Source organism: Leptosomus discolor, chromosome 1 (genome assembly GCF_034619465.1).
Source record: "Leptosomus discolor isolate bLepDis1 chromosome 1, bLepDis1.hap2, whole genome shotgun sequence".
In the NCBI taxonomy this organism is placed as follows: domain Eukaryota; kingdom Metazoa; phylum Chordata; class Aves; order Leptosomiformes; family Leptosomidae; genus Leptosomus; species Leptosomus discolor.
This window is the reverse complement of record NC_141391.1, coordinates 178,838,275-178,860,823: the sequence shown is the minus strand read 5'-3', so window position 1 is coordinate 178,860,823 and position 22,549 is coordinate 178,838,275. Positions and strand designations below refer to the sequence as shown.

Sequence of the window (22,549 nt, the reverse complement as noted above, 5' to 3'; positions counted from 1 at the left end):
TATTTTTCCCCAAAATGCAATCCCTTCTGAGAACAACATGTTCCCTCGAAATCTCTTAAATGATATAACAAATCATTCTTTGAAGATAGTTTGACCCAGATGCGATGTCTTATCTGTTGCCATTAAACTGTTGTTTGGCTTTGACATGAAAGTTTGTGTTAAATAGACCTGGTTTTAAGTTAGGATTCAACTTCCCTAACAAAGGCAGGGATACATTGTCTTTCTTCCTACCACTCTTTTCTTATATCATTAAAGATTATAATGATATATGCTTTTTCTCACTTTGCTATTCCAAAGAACTTGGCCATGTGTCTTTCCTCTGTATGCTTGATTTTATTGGGTAACATTGAGAGGAACATAACCTTGGATGAGATTGTTGTGAAAAAAACAAAAACAACCTTCCCCAACACCCCACAAAAGAAAACCCTTATGGTTTTATTGTTCTATCAAGGATTTATTGTCAAATTCCATTTCAGCAATTCTGGACATCATGATTAAAAAGTGGATGTGGGCTCAGAAAAATGTCCTGTTGTTATTTTGAGACAACTGCTAACTCAAAATGTTCTGTGATAAGAACACCAAGAGGACTCCATGAAGGAGTGGTGCTGACATCTCTGTTACAGCTTTGTGGCTCTGAGAGGGACATTCCTGCACAGCAAATGAAGCTCATCCTACCAGCCCAGAGAGCAAGCAGGTCTCATTTCCTAGCAGGCTGGATTATGACTGAGTAAAAAGGTCAATGAATCGACGAATAATCAATGCATGCTCATGGAATATTGTAATAATGCTCTTTCCTGACTGACCACTGCTTCTATTGATTTTAACAAGTTCAGTATTGCAGGGTGAGATTCATTCACTCCAACTCCACCTATCTGCAATACAAATGACTCATCTAACTGCTTTGGACATCTATTTTAGAATGAGATGGCTCAAATGCTAGATGTGCTTAATTCTCATCATTGATTATAAGGGCAGTCTAAACAGGTAGCTCAGACATGGCAGTGGGGGTGGCTAGATAATCTTTAAAGGTCCCTTCCAACCCAAACCATTCCATGATACTATGATATGAATTTCTACTCTGTAGAATTTTGCATGTGGCCAGGTGAATCCCATCCAGATAGATTTGTCTTTGTTTTATGATCGGTTTTTCGCTCTTTCTGTTGAAAAAATGGAGGAGAAAACTTTTGGAGGCTACAGAACATTACAAGTAAATAGGGTTTGCAACGTCTGGTGGAGTCACCATCCCTGGAGGTGTTTAAGAGACAGGTAGATGTTGTGCTTAGGTGTTGGTAGAACTAGGACAAAGGTTGGACTCGATGATCTTGAAGGTCTTTTCCAACCGAAACTGTTCTATGATTCTATGATTCTGTCAAAACCAATAGGCGTGTTTTAGAGGCAAACACATTTCAGTGGCAATTGGTAATATTCTGAATGAATTAATTGATTCGAGCCCATTTAAACAGTCATGAGAGCAGTAATCATAGTGCTTCAGTTTTATTCCTCAAAGCTTTAGGAAATAAAGACAATTACCTAAATAAACAGAGGAACAATTCACCTTACTTCCAGATGAAATGCATGTGTCAAAGTTTATCACTGAAGACAACAACATTTCACTGTTGATTTTAATGGCATCATAGTTTTAACAAAAAGTCTAATGTATCATAGATCATTATTTTGATGCAAGAGGAGGATATTTTGAGGGATATCCAAAACAAGGCTGCAGACAATCAAAATTTAAATATATTAACACCTTGCTTTCATACATCTGTCTCCCACAGAGTAGCATACAGGACCAGACTGGTGTCCAAGCCAGTGTACATTGTGTCAATCTTGTGTCAATGTTTATCACAAATCCATAGCAGTAATACTCAAGTTTATCGCTGCCTGAAGCTAACTACTTCTGGCAGCAAGGGTGAGCTGTAATTTCGCCTTCATGTCCATCCATTAGGCATCCACAGCTCTAAGCTCCCTCTCTATGGGAGAACCTCTGGTCCTTTGTTCAAAGAGGAGAACGTTCCTTCTCATGTGAAGGGGGAGGAGGAAGAGGAAGACGCAATTCTCTCTGCATTTTGCTCTTCTATTCCCATTTTCTGTGATGATAATCCAAGAGTCCAGCTGCTGTCCCATGATCTGGGTGACTCGGGCTCAGTTCCCAGGATTTCAAATCATGGGTAAGATATGCACAGAGAAAAACAGTCTGGGGAGGAGGAGGAACCAGAAGCCAGTGTTTCTCCTTGAGTATTGCTGGGTTATGGAGTTGTGCTATTTCTCTGGTCCAGCAAAGTCTGAATTCTTCTGGTAGAGTTTCTGAGGTTCAGCAGAGGGAAGGGCAAGTGGCAGAACTGTCTAGTAGCTAGATGACTTTCCTGGGAGACACACGAATCTCTGAAAGCAGCTCTTACTGCTTGGCCTAATGGTCTGAGTGCTAGGGAAAGGGTTGGGGGTGGGACAGAAACTTTTCCTCTGAATGTGTTTTAAAAGAAAGTGTTTGTTGCAGATGAATTTTACTTGAGCCCAGTCCTGTCAATATAAGGCATGGACAAAAGTATCTGCACAAGCAAAACTTCTAATGTATTTACAAGCAAGAGTTGCATGGCTCTATCAAGCTGGGAGCAGTCTGGCTGTGCTTTGAGACCGTTGCACTTGATGGGTCTTAAAGTAGAAGAGCATGGTACATTGTTTTCTCTTAAGAGCAGCTGTCTGAAGGTTTTTAAAGTTGCTCCTAAGGGTGAAGATGGGGCCCCAGCAGGACTGGTGAAAACAGCTAACCCTCAACGCGCAAGGCCATCAGCATGTATTGGAAAACAGCAGATCCCTATGAGCATCGTTAGCATCTTCATACCTATAAAAAATCTGTTCCCTGATGCCGTTTACTTTCTGTCAGGGAACCACCTGGGCCAGCAGCTGCTTGGGGGCCAGGACCACGCAGGCTCCCCTGGGGTGATAGGGCAGGGTCTGACAGCCAGGGCTCATCCCACCACCCCAGCCAGGAGCAGGGTGTCTGGGGTCACTGGGGCAGCCTTGGGCATCAGGCACCTGCCTGGGGATGGGGACAGGCTGATACCAGGCCAGGACGTGGGCCCGTGGGTGGGCCCAGCTTGGTGGAACCCCATTGCCGGGCAGGGCAGGGCAGGGCTGTGGGGAGCTGGAGGCTGGTCCAGCTGAGGCACCACTGGGACATGGACCGATGGCCCCAGGAGGCTGGCATGGAGTCCTGGGCCATGGGCAACATGGTGAGAGCCGCAAGGGCCTGGGCAGGGACAGTCAGGGCTGTCAGTGCCTCAGGTCCCCAACACTTGCCAACACTTGGTCAATCTGAAGGCAGGTATGCTTCATATTGATGCTGCTGTGTCACCAGCTGTGCCCTCAGTTGCCCACCCGCTGCTGGGAAGCCCACTGCTTGCTTAGCCGGTTTGGGTGCAGTCTCACCCACATGACTTCTGTGTACATCTTGCCTCCACATGGGCCTGGATTTTACCCTTGATGCATATTTGCAAAACACATGCCACTAAATCCAACTCTTGTATGCAATCTAAGCATCATTTGGGCCTGAGAGTGACCATCTCATCTGCCAGGATATTGATTTAAACATCCCAGAAGGGAACTGCAGCTTTTCTGTTTGGATGAATGTTAGTCCCTCTGCTTCTCACACCTAACAAAACCCTGACCATATATACCGTATCGAGTGTCAAACTGAGCTGCAACACTCATAATGAAAACACCCTGTCCCACAAGCAAAGCTGTCTGGCGGTGTGTGATTCCCTGGACCAGCCAGCCACTGCAAGATCATTTGCAGCTCTTTACAGTGACTCTGCCACAGGTGGCATAACACCCATGCGGACACACTGAATGGCGAACTCAGAACCTCAACATGACTTAAATGCTGTCTTCAGATAAAATAGACTCCTCAGAAACATAAACACAGACAGACATTTATTGCAAATAAAAATTCACATTCACATCATTAAATCTTATGAAATATAAGGGGGGCATTCTGCAAGTTGTGAAGCATCCGTGCGCACAAGGGCTGCCGTTTTCATCAGAACAGCTGTCTGGGACATGCATATATTTATCTGAATGTGCCAAGCCAAATATCCTTCTATCTACAAAAGTTTTGATTTGGCTGGTGTCATCGTTCTGACACTTCCACAGTTTCATTTTCTCTGGATCTGGCAGTAGAGGCTCATAGAAAACACCAAACCGAGAATCTGGAAAACAAAGACATTTCTGGTATTACTTGGCAGTCCTGGAAAAGCCAGGATACAACCAATACACAGCGGGAACATTTTGTTTGCAAGAGTCTTGGATTTACACGCAGCCTAAATCTGCTATGCAGAAGATCTTTTCCAATGTAGTCCTTAAAGAACGTAACTCTAGAACATAGCTATTTTAATGAAATCAGCATGTACCACAGGTAAGACTGCAGACATGATGGAAAACTTTCATGATTCTGTGATTTGTTTAAAATACGGATTGCCTCTGTGGATGGGCAACCCTGTAACTCTGGGGGTTTAAAATGCAGTTGTTAGCTGCAATGGAGCAGCAGATACTGAGAAGTTCAAGAAATTTGGACAAAATTTCAATCTTTTCTAAGGAACTTGGAGGAACTTTCTGATTTCATTGCATATACTAAGCGTTGTTTCCCTTTGAAATCTATCTTCCACTGTCATGCTTTTATGTAAATATATGTGTAAAGGCATATATGTGGATATGTACACGGGCATACATCTACACACATACCCCACCATTTTGAGTGGCAAGTGATCATGCAACAAATATTTTATGTTCATCAGTAATAGATTTGGGATAGAAACACTGAGTCCACTAAAGAAGTTGTCACTTGAAATGTAAAGTTCAGTAAGGTCTCCTTCTGTAGTGGGAATTACTGGATGAAATTCGACAGCCTGTGACAGACAGCTGGTGAGATCAGAAGATCAGAAAACTTCCTTCTGGATTTAAAATTAACCAATCTGTGAAGCTGTTTCACCAAATGAAGCCATGAACACCAGGATGATTCATTTATTTAAGGAAGAGACAGCAGAGAGCATACAGAACACAGGGGTTCAACTAAAGGGATGGACTCAAAGCTGGATTAAGCCAACAGGACTTCCCTGACATATCATGCCCACATTTTCACTTGCCCTAAGTGAAACTGTGCCCTTCTCTGTATCATTTCCACTAATAGGGTGAGCTGAAACCATTAGCAGCCCACAAGTGTCATGGAGCAGGCAGAGGGGGGACCTCTTGGGAAGAGCACTTTCGCTTGTCCGCTTCTTTTTATCTGGGGTTTTCCAAAGAAGAGAGATGGTTAAGCATGTGGCCTTTGATTTGTAATTACTTGAGAAGTCATAGTAAGTTAGTATCTTTGGAAAGTCTAAATGTTTAGCAAGTGTAAATTGCCAGCTGACAATCTGTACCAGCTGAGGCTCATATTGTTTATTCATGTTGTTTTCTAATCCTGTTGTGATTGGGAGAGACAGCCACTACAGAAAATGCCAACTGGAGAACAGGGAAGAATGATGGCCAATGCACTAAAGGCTACAACCCATGTAACTGCATTAACTAGAGCAAAGTGGCTTATAACTTACCTTTGGTTTAGATATGTAATTTTGCACTTCTATTATATTTTTTAAGGCCTTCTTTTAATATTGGTGTATTTCACCTGTTTTCCCCCTGAAGTCTACCTGACCCCCCCACATACAGTATCTTAAATAACAGGAAGCCTGTGCCGAGCAAGAAGTTAGTGGTCTGTCCTCTCCCAGTGCTGCAACTGCATAACTCTTCCCTGCTTACTATTATTTTCCTGGAAATGTATTTTTGCATTGGGGCTCTTGCCCACTCTTCTACCACGAGGAGTAATCCTCTGCCAATGATGTTAAGAAGTTTTCACTTGGAATAACAGACTGAACTCTGCACAGCAATCTTCGTCATTTCTGTTTTTCCCTCAAACATCCATTGGCGGGGGGCAAGGGATGAGGGAAACCACAGAGGAATAGTGAAAAGAAAGAAAATGACCGAAGAAAGCAACATGATGAAATCCCGTGTTTGTCATTTTCTCCTAATCAAAGCCTATCATTCATCAAGTAGCTGTCTGGATAACCTCTCTGTTTTTCCTCCTCTCTTTGGAGAAAATTTTGCATGTAATTCTTCAGTGTATGATGAAACAATGAAAAATAAAGAGCTCACATGCTCCACTTTTTTTACACACAGGAATATATCGAGCAGCACGGGTGTGCACTCAGGCACATTCACGTACCATCTTAATGGATAAATTATGCCTCAGAATAATAACTTTGTACCATAATTTCTCCATGATATGAATATGCAGTTTAGGGGCTAAGTTTTCTTACGAGGTGACTTTTTCCTCAAGCAAAGAAGAAGAGGAGGAAAAGACCAGCTATTCTGCCTCGTGTCTTCCTGAGGCTGGGTATCCGCACACCCCTCTGTCCATGGGACTCGTTGTCAAGGCACAGCCTGGCTCCAGGACTGTCAAATCTTTGCAGAAAAAGTCCCATGTGATACACTTACACAAGCAGCAGGGTGGTCTGATCCCACCTGAAGTTCACAGCTCAGCAGCCATATACTGTTTATATGAAATAACAATAAGATTATAGCTGAGGTGAGAGGTGCTTTCCCCTTGTCTATTAATTGAACAAGCCAGGTGTTTTAATCCCATTCCCAGTGTATTTCTAAGTACAACATATTGTGTGTCAGCTACTAAATATTTTAATGGTGTACACTTGTACCTCAATAACGGCCAGTCCAAAGGCAATCCCCATAATTATGAGCAGATGGTCTTTAAAGTATTTGATAATCACATCTCCACAAGGCTGAAAAATAAGACAAAATGATCAATCACAGGTAACCAATATTATTCTAAGGTTATAGGAATATATCCTCTAAAAGACCTCCTCTCACGCTCTCTTTCCCTCTGTGTTAAAGAAAGGCTATTTGAATTTACTCTGGCTTGTTGCTGACAAACACAAACAACACAGCTATACATACCTTGTGCTCTGAGAAAGACATCTAGTCTTTGCCTTCCCAAATACAAAGACGGATTTAGTAGCTGACCATAAAAGAGTCAATATAAAACAAAGACATATAGCTGCAATGCCTAATGTTTTCATGATTTTCAGTTGGCAAGGAAGGAAAAGTTTATTCTTACTTTCACTTGATAATCATTCACTGCTAGGAAAGGGCCAATGCGACCATAACCAGATCTGAAAGAGAACTTCAATTTCCCACTAATCTGATCTTTGGATTTGAAACTTTAAAGCTTATTATTAGAATTGGGCCCAACTAACAATATTTGGACATAAAATCTAGCTTAAAAATTAATTTTGACAGATGTTTGGTGGTCTGGCGGTGGGGCTGGAAGAGAGTGCTCATATCTGAAGTTCTATGCAGAACTACTCTCCTTTTTAATAAATGCATACATCTGTTCATATAATGATTATATCTTCTCCAGGCATTGACAATACTCCTTTTGCAAACTGTAGGGAAAGCCAAGTACGGCTTCAATCATCAAAACTACAGTACTGTTCCAACACTACAACTGCCTTCCCCCCAAATACAGTTATATCCTTTCACCATATTTCCTTCCTCACCATAAACACATGGATCTTCTTCTAGTCCTTCTAAAAAACCTCTCATTTAAGCTGACTCAGAACTGCACTGGATTTCAAATCTTTTTTCCTGGATCACAAGAGTCGAATGCCTTCACTAGCATCTAACACCACCATGAAATCTGTGTGTTCATGAGAGCGATATCTTGCACCTGCAGTAATTTCACTGATGGCTTCTCATGTGTTCCTTTGAGGGTTTGCCTGAGGCCAAAAAGACATTAAAACGTGGCCAAAACAGCCTCCTTGTATATATCTTGTTTCCAGATTGGGTTCTGGCATCCTCTATTAACCAGACTGTTCCCTTCCTTTAAAAGAGTATTTGCTTCTGTGGGACTACACAGGGAGGAAATTAGTGTTCAGGCAGGACTTGGCTAAGGAGCTGTGCATTTAGGAAAGCATATGACCAGAATGGACATTTGCTAAAACCTGCTTTGTGCTAGATGCAGATTGGCAAATTTTGTACCACCAGCATTCTAAAAATGCAACTATTTTGTGCTAATTATCCACTTCTTTTTCATATTTTTCTTTCTGTACATGAAGTCCAAACTTCCGTATAAGAAGACAGATAAATCATGAAATTAATTAATTGAGATCTCTGCTGCCCATCTACCAATTTTTGAGTAGTTTTCCTGTTCTCTGTCACCAGACATTTCTGCCTTGTTATTACATTAACTGCCACAAGCTTTTTAAAAGGCTGTAGTTGTAGGAAATTACACTTTGAGTATGCTGCCATGAAGCCTCCAACATGTAAGGTTTCTTTCCAGCAGATTCTGCAAAATGAGTGTGGGTTTCTTTAATAAAAGACTACAAAACCCCAAAGGTCTTGCATTTAATGTGTTCATTTTCCAGTATCCCTTAGCCCTTTGAAAGCCTCTGAGTCAACATGTCTACACCAGAATGAGCCTGGGTGGGAACTTAACCTTCCAAAGGAGGAATGAGAGCCAAAGGGTAGCTGACGTGCTGCTCTGACCCAGGGACATAACCTGACCCCAAAGCCATAATAGTTTTCACTCATAGTAACCAAGCAGACTGCTGAGGTCCTAAGGGTACTGCACTGAATAGCTAAAACAGAGGCATCCCAGGAAGAGGAAGCAGCAGCATATTTCATGTATGAACAGTAATTTCACAATAGTTGGCACAGGGGCAATTCTGGCAAATCAAGAGAAGGCAAAACTGACTTTTTGGAAAGATACAGAACTGCTGACTATGCCAGTCACCAAAGACAACCTTGGATTAAAAGCTCTTTTTGGAAAGAAGAGTGTAACATTATCTTTTTTCTTACCGTTTTATAAACGTATCTGCCTTGAAAGTTGGTGCAGAGATCTGCTGATGAGTTCTGTAGTTCACACTCACAGACTTTATTGCCACCAACAGCAGTGTTAAAATTTTTTCCCCAGTCTGCAGGTCCCTGCAGCAAACCACAGCAATGGTTCTGCAAGAAAGGAGAAAATGGGGACATGAGGAAAAAAGTGATTTGCAGTTAAAGAGTAGGCAAGGGAACTGAGAGGAACAATGGAGAAAATTCCTTTCATCTTTTCCCATGTGGAAGTTGTCCCAAACTGCTACGTCTCAAACACCCTTTACATTTCCATGTTATAAGAATGTAAGTGCACAAGTCTAAAAAAAGGGGTAAAAAAAGGAAAAAAACCCAGAGTTGCAGCATACTGTGCTCAAAAGTCTTTAGCATACTATAAAGCTAGTAATTGCCAGTGCCAGAATGGAACTGGAACATGGAACAACACTGAGTATAGTATTTTTTGATAATCAAGTCTTCTTTCTGCAGGTTATACTTGCAGAAGGCAAGTAGCAGCTCCAGTAACATCCACATTTCACATCTTGAAAAGCCAGACTGAAAATGCAAAATTCAGGCACTAAAACTCTGAAATCCAGAAAAATAACCACCTTGAATGATGGTTAGCCCTTTAAATTAGAAAGGGACTGAGCAGGCCAGGCCTGCATTTGGGGTTTGTGAAACCTAAACCAGGTGCAGTTTCACTTCATGTTCCACTTTATTCAAGCCACTAAAGCTCAGGGGTGTAGACTTGGATTTGAGGTCCTCCCTCTTTTAAAAACCAGCTGGAAATGTTCACATGATTTTGTATAAAAGCAAAAACTGTGGAACACAATAAAGCAATCCTGGTCTATTTAAAAATTAATACAACAATTACAGGATTTTTCATTTTGCTCACCCTTCAGTCATCCCTCCAGGGAGCTGCTTATTATATCAGAAGAAATAAGCTGGCTCAGAAATAGAGAACAGGGCTGGAGGTGGAATGGGGAAGGAGAAGTGGGAGTAATATAAGCCACCCAAATACTGTTTCTCACTTCCTTTTCTTTCACCCTAGCAGCCTTTAAACATACAGGAATTCTTTGAGCCTACCCATCAAAGTCACCCCCCATTAGGGAATAATAATAAACAAAAATAACAGCAGGCACTCCATCAATGCACAGATGGGAGGGGCAGGAGTCTACACCATCAATGATAGCAGGGAGATTCAACGGTATTCTCTGTATGATGCCCAGCAGTGAGCTGGCACCAAGTGTCCACCTTCTGTGGACCTGCAGATGGGGGAAGCCAGGATAGGTATAAGCACAGAGCAAACAAACCTCCCTTTTATCATATTTTCTTCCACCTTCTCACACAGTAAAGTGTGGCGCTTAACGACTTTGTAGCAATAGGATATTCCAAATGAAATACGCTCCTGAAGTTTTCCTTATCCTTGGGGTAATACTGCCTTAAGAGTACTGGACAGTTCTTAGCTGGGATACAGCGAAGGAGCATGTCTCTTCAGAACGGAAAGCTGTAACAAAGGAGCAGGCAGCCTTCTCATGAAAGAGCTTAGCTGCCTGTCAGAATCACTTACGTGCCCTTGCCCTACTGCTCTTATAAACACTATTGCACAAAGAAATTATCACAGAAAGCCAATGTCATATCAAGAGAATAGAAGCCTCCTTGTTGTAGGGTTTTAACTTGCATTTAAGTCAGACCCTTCCCCATCCCCAGAGAATGAAATTCAAATCTACGGCAGAGTAGCCATAAAATGAAGCACAGAAAAATGCTAGAGGTGGAATAGACAGCAACAGCCCCTGCCCTTTGTTACATTTTAATTACCATTGTCTCAAACTTCTGGAACTTCTCTTGAAACACCATAGATTCTTCTGTAGAGCTTTGCAATAAATTCACATTCTCCAGGAGAGTCTCATTAAGGGCTGTTTTAATCTGCAAGTCCAAATATTTTATTAGTTTTTGGGGTAGAAACAAAACTCTGGGAAAACTTCAGTGAAAATGTAGAATAATACCGTACCCGAGATCTGTACACTGCTCCTAAAACACCTCCTGTGACCTGAAGGATCAGGATCAGAAGCAGCCCAATAAAAAACTAGGAAGAAAACAAAAGGGGAGAAGAATATAGGACTTTTGACCAAGATTATATAATTTCTTCTAAGTGAATGTTAAGCTTTCATGTGCTTTGATAATCATGTAGGTAGAATGAACTGAAGTTCCAGTCAGAGCTCCTCCTGTTATTCCTTCTTTGGAGATATGAAAATGGGGTACTCGAGACAGAGCGTGCTCAGCTGCTGATCAAAACAAGGAGCACACCAGAGTAGTGGCATGATGAGCAGTAGGTGAGAGGCATTGGGCAAGACAGGGAGGGCGCTCTAGGAAGACCATCAAAGGGAGCAATTAGGAATTTATGAATTTAAATGGGATAGGTAGTGGGGGAAATTGGTGGAGGGAACTTTGGTGATGGTTGGATGGATAAAAAGCTAGTGACATGCTTGGGGCTCTCTGGACCCTGTCTTCTTGTTGATGACACCATCCGTCATTTTTTCTGCACTAGAATTCAGAGGGGCTCAATCACAAGGTAAGCAATGAAAACACATGATCGTAATCAAACATGTGACTAAACAAAAAGGCTCCCATCCTCATTTGATGGTCCTACTTGCAAGGACCTTATCCATCAAATGCAGCTGCACCCTGTTAAAGGTAGACAAATGTATTTCTTTCCTACCAACAGCAGCATGCACTGGCTCTCCTTTACGGCACCACAGCACCCCAGAAACCCAAGGACCATAATGATGGAGCCCACAGCTATCAGCAGATCAACCCCTGCGAACATGCTGCTGTCTATGTCCAAGTCCTGAAAAGAGAGGGGAAAAAATCTTTCAGCGACAAGCTCTTACTAAAAACGTCTGTATCCCCCAAAACAAGAGAATTACTTCATAACTGATAAACATACTGATTAGCAACCATGGAGAAATTCTGATCCATAAATAATCAAACATCTAATGCCCCCTTTTAAATATTTTGTTGGTGAACTTGGTAGAACCTGGCTTTTCACAGCCTTTGTCTCTGCAAAAGATGGAAGTCAACTCTACAAAGTAAATAAAGATCTCTTGACTTTAAAGCGGCTTTCAGTTAGGTTTCAGTCAATGAATCTTTGCTTTTTACTGGAAGAGGCAAAACTTATTATCTCAAAATTTCTTCTACATTAACCAAATGTTAAAGAAACAAAACCTCTGTTTGTCATTAGAAGGCTAGGAATACACTCTGTGGCTGTTCCTGAGAGAACACTTCTCAGAGCGATGCTGGATATACTAGAGAAATAGTTAGATGTATTTTCCAAAGCAGCTTTCTTTTTCTTTTTTTTAGGCATGATCTCTAATATTACCCTCAGAGATGAGGACTGTATTTTGATGTGTGAGACATTCAACTAAACAATTCATATACCTCAATATTATTAAATATCAAATTATTCAGTTCCCATAGGAGTGACTAAAGCCAAAGGCCAAAACAGAGAAAAAATGTTCAAAGAATATTTTCCAGTGTGGCTGGTGCCAAGATTAGCAAAAATGCCTGGAAGTTGTCACAGTTATCTTCTGATGGAAATTGCAAAGGTATATGGACAAGCATAATTTGAAGAATGTGTCGTTCTTTCCCCTTCCAAGTTGGACTGAACCTCTTGTTATTTATTCTTAGAAAGCTCTATTCATCTACAGCCAATTCCTTATGGTCTGTTCAATTATTACTCCGGCAAAACATGCATTGGTTTTGAATGGGAACTTTGCCTGCCTAGAGGCAAAAATGAGAGAAAACGCTTTCGGTTTTGGTCCCTACTCTTAATTCACAGTTTTTGAGGAGTACTAAGTGTCACTTCAGGAAACCAGTTTGGGACACACTTAAGTGTGCTTTTCTAAATAGAAAATCTCTCAAAACATAAGAAAGGGCAATAGTAGTTATGGTTTTCCAAGCTCCACTGTATCATCTGACCTATCATACTAGAGATGGTCAACTAGCAAGTATGGCAATTTTAGCTTCTTGTAAAATGTTGATTGAAGAGTGAAAGTTGTCATTCTTCCTCTTCCACAGCAGAGAATGGCAGAGCTTTCCCCCATGATATAATTTACCCCGTGGCACAACGTCATCATGAACTGAGCTCTGTTGCATCCATCCTCTGCCAGACATTAACCATCTGGGACTGGCTAAGGGCAAAACACTGTCATCAGCCAAATGGCAGGAAATATATAAACCTATCTTCTTATCTCCACCATCCTTTTGTTTGCAGGTGGGAAAATATTGACTTAAAAATTATTGTTTCTTGACTGGAGAAGTAGAGAAGCAGTAGAGAAGCAGAGGAGAGATTTAAAGATTTGCAACTTAATCTATACTAAAAGCTCCACCTGAAAGCTGAAAAAAATACTTCCGGGTCTCACCTGGCCATTTTTAACCTTCTATAGCCAGAAAGTCTTTTTTGGAAATAGAAGTATGCAAATTAAAATTTCAAATTCATTTACATTTCTATGGCCCAAATTCACAAGGAGAAATATACTGCTTAAACCTCAGTCAGATTGTTCTTCCTGTTAGTATAACAAAGCACCAACGTACAAAGATTGCACAGTGCCTTTTAGAGAAGCATCTATGAGCTGTGAAATCAGCTTCACTCAAGGGTGGCGGAAGCACATCAGAGGCCAGTGCCACTGGGAACACACTTGGCAAAAGACTGGCAGGGCCCGCAGGGCCAAAGGGCCTTTGCACCAACAGGACCGGCCTCTGCTGCATGGCTGCAAGATCAAGGGCTCCTCAAAATTGTATTTTCCCCAGCTTTGCGGAAAAGGAAAGTCAGAAAGTCTGAAGTAATTTAATAACCCAGATAAAATCCAGGAGGGGAACTCAGGGATTTTCTTCTCCCCTACAGGAAGGCTGTTAGGACATTTTCATCCAAAGTAAAGATTTTTGGGTCTCTAAAACTCTTTCTATATAAATATGAGGGGTAAAAGATAAGGTGTTTTTTAGGAGCCACTGAAAATAGTAGGGAAAAATCCTTGCTCCCTTCCAAAGTCGCAGTTACTGGGGAAATAATAATTGTGTTATTGACCACAGAGAGAAAGGTAAAAATATCCCCTACAAACATATGGAAGTAACCGTAGGAATAAATATGACTATACTATTCTAACAGAGAAAGATATTGAAAAGTCTAGGAGCCGCATTGCTCCTCATTATTCTAAAACTGAAATCAATGACAAAACCATCATTAGTTTCCATGAGAGGACAGAGAGACATGTTTTCCAATAGAAATCAGTGTGCATCTTCAAGAACTCACATTAACACTAGAAGACACTCCTTGTAGTCACACGTCTATGCTTACATCCATCACTTTATCTAACTACCTGTACCATCTTGTTTAATCTTAAACATCAAAAAATGCATTAATATTTACCCCCACAAATAGCCTCAATAAAAACATAACAAATTTGTGAAAATGAAGATGGGAAATGGAAGTGTATGCAGTGGCTTCCATGTTTAACATGGTTCTGGTGTTACTGCATATATTTACCTGCTGAGCATCTTTGCTAACACGTATCCATATAGAGACTCCCAAAATAATGGAACCACACACCTGCAGGAGAAAATAATGAATATTCAGAAAGATCAGCAATTTTAGATTAATGTTCAGAGTCCAAATTGCACCAGATGCTGGCCAAAATTCTGAAATCATTTGTTTGGCAAAGTGAAAGAAACATGAATTGCTGGAGCATAGAATATTGATTCATATCCAGGAAACTTCATAAGGGTAGTTAAATGTTCAGTTATGCACCAAATCCCTGATGCTTCTACCTCAGAGGACTCCACATTTCCTTGATGATTTATACATGTGGTTGGGAAGCATACAGAAATTCTGTCAGATGAGAGAGGAATATAAATTGCTATTGTATGTATATAACACGGCTCTAAAGAACACTGTTTCTTGTATAATGGAAACACATGAGGTTTCATAAGGGATGTTTGTATAAATGTTGTTTCTAGAATTATTCAGGATACTTATTCTCTGTGGTAAAACTATCAGGAAAAATTCTAAATAAAGTCTTTCTGCTGTTTCTATTGCAACAATATCTGGCCATCTCCAATCCTTAGAATGTTCCTCCTATAAAATACCTATAGTTATTACTTCTATTACACTTTTACAGAAAACAATTATACTTGGTGTTGTACATGTGAAAGTTAGACCGGGATGACTTGCTTTAAGATGTTGAAGTCAGGGCAGATGAACCCCAGGGCCAGATGTATTCCCTAATCACCAGGTATGCTTCTGTTGCATTGATTGTTGAGGTACCATTCCACTATGCACCACTCACTCTGTTCCTAACCTCGTCCATGACGATTCTTACACAGAATTTCTCTTTATTAAGTGTTGGAGACAGGTAATTAGGAGGCTAATCAGGTGTAAGATTGTGCCTACTGAGATGACTGGTAGGAAAGAGAGATCACTGAGGACCAGAGACTAGTCAGATTTAGAATTATCTTCCTGTGTGTCATTGACACTCAAGTCATAAATGGCCCTGAAATGTTGTTATTAGCTTCCCATGAAGACTGGGACTCTTCCTAACCTTTTACAATGAGAAGAGCTATTTTTACATGGTTTAGATAATTTTTCTTAAAAAATACTTTCCCCACAAAAGGTTTCATATAGTATTCGGCATCAAAGACCATAACGACTTTAGCAGATTATTTAATATGGAACAGAGCCAGCATGCAGACATGAGTACTACACATTTTCCTCCTCAAAGTAAAGTTCCTATAAGTAGATGTTAAACATGAAAAGGATCGATGACAGCTATATCGTGTTATCAGATTTAACTAGAACTCCCCACTGAAACAATCCCACAGAATCTGCCTAGAAACTGATGGTATCATATAACTCTATAGTTGGGTCTTGTTCAGCAGCGCTATGTGAGCCATGTGGCTATGCAACAGACAACATGGGCTCGCTAATGTGAAAATTTCCACTTAAGCAGCTATTGCTACAAATACAAACAGAATTTGGCCCACTGCCCTATTTGTTATATAGGACCTCCCATAAAAATACAGCACAGTAGTAGAAGTAAATATAGCTGAATGTATAGGAACTTACCAATCAAATGGAAATGCTACAATATTTATTTCCTCCAATCAAAAAGCCATCATTTATAAATCAAAACTTTTAAAATTTTAATTATAAAAATAGAGTTGGTTTAGGCCGATAAAAAATGCTTAATTTCAGTAAAATCTTAATGTTTTTTTTCTGGTTATTTTCATGATATACAAAGTATATAAGAACACACAAAGAAAAGTTTTGGGATAACAAATCAAAATGGTCTGTTCCCAAAGATTCTAAGTCAAACATTTCAAGTTTGCTGGAATATTACATCCTAACTATCAACTTTTCTTAAAATAAATTTTGACTAAAGAAACTTTAATTTCAGGAAATTTTATTTTTAATTAACCAGTATTTTCCAATGGAATAAAAAGAGCTTCTTTGAAAAGCCCTCACCCATTTTCCTAAAACTAGATGGCTATCGTAGCTTTGCCTTAACCCTTGACCAAGAATCTGTGACCTTGTCACGGTCTCATAAACTGACCAGGAACAGGACTGCTGTCCTTCAAATTCAATTGGTCCTTCGATTCTCAAGCCCTTCAGTCTCGGTGTGATGAAGAAATATAGCCTAGTTAAATTAGTATCACCCCAGATGAGCCTGCCGTGACTCTGGACCAGCAGTATATCAAGACCCTGCACTTCTCAAACACAAGTATCTATGGGGAATTCCCCCCACTGGCACACACTTTTTAAGCAGACAATTTAAGGGTATCAGGAGGAGCTTTCTGCAAGATTGTTCCTCTTCAGGAACACATTTGACTGGAATATTTCCTTGAGATACCCAAAATTAACATTGTTTAGAAGGTCCTACAGAGAATGTGGTCTGTGGCTCAGCTGCGTTGCTACTTTCAGGGATCAAGATGTTCAGATGTAAGGTACGGGGAAGGGGCCACTTTGGTCGTAGATGGGACTGCAAGTCTGGTATCAACAGCTGATCAAAGATTGCTCTGTCACCGATTGGGTTTCCTCAAACTAGGATCAGACATCAGTATTTAATGAAAAAAAAAAGGTAATTCTACGATTCTGCATGATGTGGAGTAGCACAAGCTGACAGAATGAGGGCAGCAGGTGAGACTGGATATCCTGCAAACTCTGAAGAAGGGAAAGAGGAAAAATCTGAGCTACATGTCAGGTTTAATGCACAAAACTGATTTACGGATTAACTTAAGGACTATTAAAAGCTCCATACAGGCAACCAGCTCCAAAGCACAGGTCTTCAAAAGCTCATATTCAGCTTTATTTCACCAAACTGGGAGGATGCAAAACTCTGTGGACATGCTGGAGCCCAGCATGGGGCTCACGGGACTGTAGATTCCCAGGGGGCATGTCATGTAGTGAAGCCAGTGCCACTTTTCAGAGATAGCTTAGACTATTCCAGGGCTTATACACTTCATTCTGTGCTGTAAGAGCTGCTTAGAAAAAGGCATCAGAAGGCTGGAAAGCCCATTTCTGAGTTTTATAAGAGGGGACACTCCCAGAGAGATTGCAGAGGGCTTAAAATGAAAGACTCCAGGTAAATATGCAGCCGTTGCTCTTATCTAGTTAAAGGTCAAAGTCACCTTCATTTCCCACTATGAGTTTAATTTTCTGCTTGCCAACTGCCTTGTGCACCAGGGACAGCAGCTGTGGGACCTCACTGTTCCCCCTGTACTTTACTACAGGAATTTAATGATTTCCAGGAATTAGAGACAGGAATGTGAATCAAAGAATTCAGCTTCATTGTACTCCATCGGCCCATATTCCGGTTTGCACCATGGTCTGTTCTTCCCTATCTTGGTAGTGCTAAATGCCTTCCTTTAAAATAACTATGGCTGCATTCCTGTCCACCTCTGTCTCATCCAGGCAGTCACATGCACAGCAAATGCTCTCAGCATATTCTTCCCCAGAATAGAGTACAGATCTTCCTGCCTTTGGCATAAAGATAGGTTTGGGAAGTTTGTTCCATGCCTGCCTGTTTCCTGAGCCTTCAAGCCTCCCCCAGGACTGCATCCTGTGTTTTTTCCTAGAAAACCCATGCTGTCACTGGAGGCTTAGGCGTGGGTCGTTATTCACATGTTTGTTCCAGAAGTAGTTTGGTGCTTTTCTAATGCTGGTGTGAGACATTTGCCTGTTTTAGCTTACAGAAAATACAGATTAATGTAAACAGGATAAACTTCCTGAGGGGTAGGAATTCCAAGTCAGAAACTTATGGACTCTTTTAAGTACTGTTGCAGAAAAACTTCAACACAGATGTCAAATATCTTCAATCTGCCTTGATGGAGGTGGAGGAAGAAGAGGGGGAGGCAGTCCAAACCATCACTGGCCTGTTAGGAATTTGTTTGTGAGGTCCACAAGCAATCAAAGAATTTCGCTAATTCTTCTCATTTTGGCTAGCCACAAACTTTCCAAGGCTACTGTTTGTGGTCCCTTTTGAATGGTATCACCTTTCCACTTAGAAAAATCCCTTGAGGCAAAGCCCATAATGTGGCTAGTAGTTCCGCTTCTGGTTTCAGTGAACCTCTGGTGAACCTGACAAATCTCTGTCGGGAAAGCTGACAGTAAGGTTGAACTGTGAGAGAAATGTTCTTTAACTCAAACCTTTCCAGAGCTTCCAGGACCTGAAATTGTTGCAAACCAGCTGAGATGTGATAAATAGACAAATACAATCCAAACAACACGCAGAATCCCACCTGCTGCCCTGTGCTGCATCTGCCTTGATACAGCTATTGGCACTACTGCCAGCCCATACCATTTTACAACCATTTACTGTCCACCATCAGAAACTAATTACAACACTGAACATAAAGCAAAGAACCACAAAGAAGGATATGAAAACAATTTATGAATTAGGAGGCTAAAAATACAAAGGAATTTTCTGTATCTTCTGTTGCAACTACATTTTCAGCTCTATGCCTTTTGGATATAAGCAATAGACAATAAAAGCAAGAGAACAATGCATTGTAAGTGGAGAGTCTGGTATCTTCTAACTGAAATGAGTGATGTCCCTTGACATGAGGGGTACAATATGGGCAGGGAGACAGCATCATGGCTGGTCTACTTTTGAATGCAGTCGGAAAGATATTTTGAAGTAAAAAAGACCAAGGAAAGGGCAAAAGTTAAACATATTCTTCCTTCCCTGACTTAGAATCATATTCTGGTTCCACTAATGCTCTATTTTCTTCACAATTCCTTCAACTACACTCTTCAGATAATGTTGAACACATTTCATGCATCACTAATAACAATTTAAACACCAACTTACCCAAAATAAGAAATTGAAGATGAACATGGAGTACTTCATGCAGCTGCTTACACCCGCCATTTTCAACAAGCTGCAACAAAAACGAGCACTGCAGAAGAAGCTTTCCTAAGAGTTTGACTTTGATATAAAAGTTGTTCTTGTGTCTTCAGAAAACTTCTCAAACCACATCAAATACACCATGCTCTGCTACTGAAAGCAAAAATTGTAACCAAGGCTTCAACAATTATTTAAATAGTTCCTATACTACAGGTAAATATTAACCAGAGCATTGGGGAAGCACTACCAGGTGTTATCACAGAGTCTCCAGACTCATATTGCGTCTTTGTGATTTGTATTTTCCTACAGTTCTGTTAGTCTTGTCCTACGCCTTGAAAGTAAATAGATAATGCAGTTTATAAAGTCGTAGTTTCAAGAGAAAGGAAAGAGAGCATAAAAACATTTTACAGACCTGCTTTTAAGAGGTGGAAACGATTGCATTTCTTTAATACTTTTAAGTTACAGCGTTTACTCTTTCATTTCCCATTGATCATTGTCAACATTCATTTGGTCACGTTCACCCTCCCACTCCTGATATTCAACTGGCATAAAGGGATGGGTCTGTGTTATCCCAGCAGAGGAGGGGTAAGGAATCTGCCACCATTTTCTCTCTCTCAGAGTCTACTTCAGATCCTTTCCTTCTTGCTTGTCAAATCCTGGGACTCCTGGAACCTGAGCACTGTAGTGTGCAAAACGTCCTGCTGTGCAGGTTCCCAAAAGCGTTGTGAACCCCAGCAAGCAATCACAGTTCTGGCGTCAGATGCAGGATACCTCTCAGCAACAGGAGCTAGATTTGTCCCACAAGACAAGGCAATAAACCTATTTCATTAGTTTTGTTTTATGTCTTGTTTGTTTTCTTTTGTGCTCCACAAACTAGGAATCCTGAAGGGAAAATAAAGGTATCATTCCTCTGTTTTTTCTATCAGCCATTTTTCTGGAGAAGCCCTGTATAGCAGTCCTTGGAGGGATGAGGGTCAGACACAGGTTCCCCCGAGTTCATCATAAAAAAAAGAAGCTTTATTTTGCAGGTGAGCACAAAGGATTTAAGTGTGAGAGATTAAGGACATGCTGGCCTGTACTGATTTATGAAGCCCCCTTGGCTCAAGCCCATTTTTCAGTTTCACTGTCAGTTCACATTCTTCAATTCTGCTGTTTGCATTTGAAAAAAAATGGGAAGTGTTAGTATATAACACACCTGTAGATGGTGACAAAAAGATGTAACTTAGAGCCTGGCTTTTATAGGATTCAGAAAAGGATAAAAATCTACTCTACATTGAAAGCAACTTTTTGTAGCTGCTCTCTAAACCACCTTTTAATGAAGGTGTGATGATATAATATCTCCATTCACTTTCACTAATTGTATCTAAAGAGACCAACCATTTGCATTTTTATGAGTGGCTCTATACCTGCCTTTGACTATCTGGTCTCCTTTCTGGAGTAATACTCTGTTTTCTAACTCTAGGAGATCAGCTGTCTGACTAGTTTATTTCGCAATACCCACCCTGAATCTGAGAATGTTCCTAAAAATAATTGCACTCATGAAATACAGATTTTGTAAGGATTGGGAGAAAAAACTATGTGGTATGGTTTAGATCTAAAGCACTCAACAAATAAGTAAGTTGAGAAATGTGGGTGTCTTTATGGAGGGATGCCATAGCCACAGATGAATCATGAGAAAAGTTTAAAGGGCCATGTAAAATTGTGTGAAAAGGTCCATGAAGGGTAACAAGAGAATCACAGATGGCACAAGATTTGAAGAGGTAAGTCTGCAATCAGACCACGCAATTGCAGTAAACTAAGTTTATTTTAAGTGGAGTTCAGAAACAGCATTTTATACCAAAAACTACACAGCTATAAATCTTCATGCACGGTGGATAGATACCCATTAAAGAAGGCTTGAGCTGTAGCACTGTTGTCTGTGAGACGCTTAGCCCAGGCATTCAGTCAGAGCTGTCTGAGGAAGACTGTGCTAGGTCAGTAATGATACATCAAGCAAGCATGAGCGTTCACACACAGGCCCTTCAAAAAAGGCTGGTGTGCAAGGACCTTTCACACGCAAGAGGCCCGCTCCCTCTCCGCCTCCCCGCTTTTCTTCACAGCATTCTTGGATTTTGAGCAGGTAGGGGTCTGCGCCAGCAATGCCCAGGAGTGACTCCCAGGGTGGTATACAGTCTGGGCTGTCAGAGGACCCCAGGCCTGTCCAGGGGCAGAGAGCTCCATGGCATCTCTGGACCCTTCCCCAGCCTCCATCCTTGGGAGGTATAAGACCAGCACAGCTGAGCTTCTCATTCGGTCTACGAAATTTAAGCAGCTGAAGATAGATAGGACGTAGATCTGAAAGCTGTTTTCATTACAATTTTATACTTAACGGTTGTGGATGTTGAAGAAATTTGCCAGAACATCTGGGATTTTTATTTTACTTTCTTTTTTTAAATATGCCTAATGAACATTAACCACAAGCAAGTTCTGGTAAGATCCCAATTCTTCCTAAACCTTGAAGAATCTATCTGCATTTTACATGTTTACCGATCTCTTTGGAAAAAGCAAAAATAAACTGTCCTAAGACCTGATAGATGTTCCTTTTCTAAGATGGCAAATAGAAAATAATGTCAAAGTTAAACACATTTCCTAGTGGGTTTCCAATGTGCTAAATATGGCTGCTGAACAGAAACTCAGCATCTCAACTTTCTACAATTCCTACATGATTCAAATCTATATTTAATGGTATCCAAAGCAAAAATATGTCATCTAAGATTAAATGCAAACAAGCAGTTTCCATTAAGTGACAGATTCTCAGCTTAAATCTTCTGTATGGGTTGACAATTTCTTATTTCCTGGCTACACAGTGCTTTTTTATACGTCTTGGAGAAGGGGAAAGCCACAATTATGGCACAGATTACATTTGCAGTTGTACCTACAAGTATGAAGGTCATGCAGATAATTGCAGAGGCTTATGAATTATAGCAACAGCATGAAAAATTTTGCTGCTCTTTGGCTGCATGTGAAATTGCTCCCATTACCCCTCCACCAATTTTTTAGATGATCAGCCATACCCTACCAATAACAAAGCCTGTGCCACAAACTGCTCCAAAGCTTTTCTCAGTAATGAAGTTGTAAAACCCCATTCACTTACTGCACCTCCTTACAGATTAGAAGAGGGTTATCAGTGCACAGCCGAGGTGCAGCACAGGGTGGGAGCCTCTGACACAGCACACAGCTGCCCAGCACCACAG

The 22,549-nt window shown here is 40.8% G+C and overlaps 1 protein-coding gene across 1 annotated transcript; it reads right to left on the bottom strand.

Moving 5' to 3' along the window:
- Window positions 1-4,154: 4,154 nt before the first annotated feature.
- On the bottom strand, window positions 4,155-19,340 carry TSPAN8 (tetraspanin 8). The gene is made up of 8 exons (XM_009951786.1): window positions 19,281-19,340; window positions 14,462-14,524; window positions 11,639-11,767; window positions 10,931-11,005; window positions 10,738-10,845; window positions 8,908-9,057; window positions 6,747-6,830; window positions 4,155-4,208 (listed from the first exon to the last, which is right to left on the bottom strand). The coding sequence occupies exons 1-8, from the start codon at window positions 19,338-19,340 to the stop codon at window positions 4,155-4,157; spliced, it is 723 nt and encodes a 240-aa protein (XP_009950088.1).
- Window positions 19,341-22,549: the final 3,209 nt, after the last annotated feature.

What these genes read in the sequence shown, in the direction of transcription:
- TSPAN8 (XM_009951786.1), bottom strand. Translation starts at nt 19,340, where the DNA reads ATGGCGGGTGTAAGCAGCTGCATGAAGTACTCCATGTTCATCTTCAAT. An exon ending in TTAGCAAAGATGCTCAGCAG is followed by an intron (nt 11,768 to 14,461) that starts GTAAATATATGC and finishes CTCTCTTTTCAG; the next exon opens with GACTTGGACATAGACAGCAG. An exon ending in TTGGACTGGCCGTTATTGAG is followed by an intron (nt 4,209 to 6,746) that starts GTACAAGTGTAC and finishes TTTGTTTTCCAG; the next exon opens with ATTCTCGGTTTGGTGTTTTC.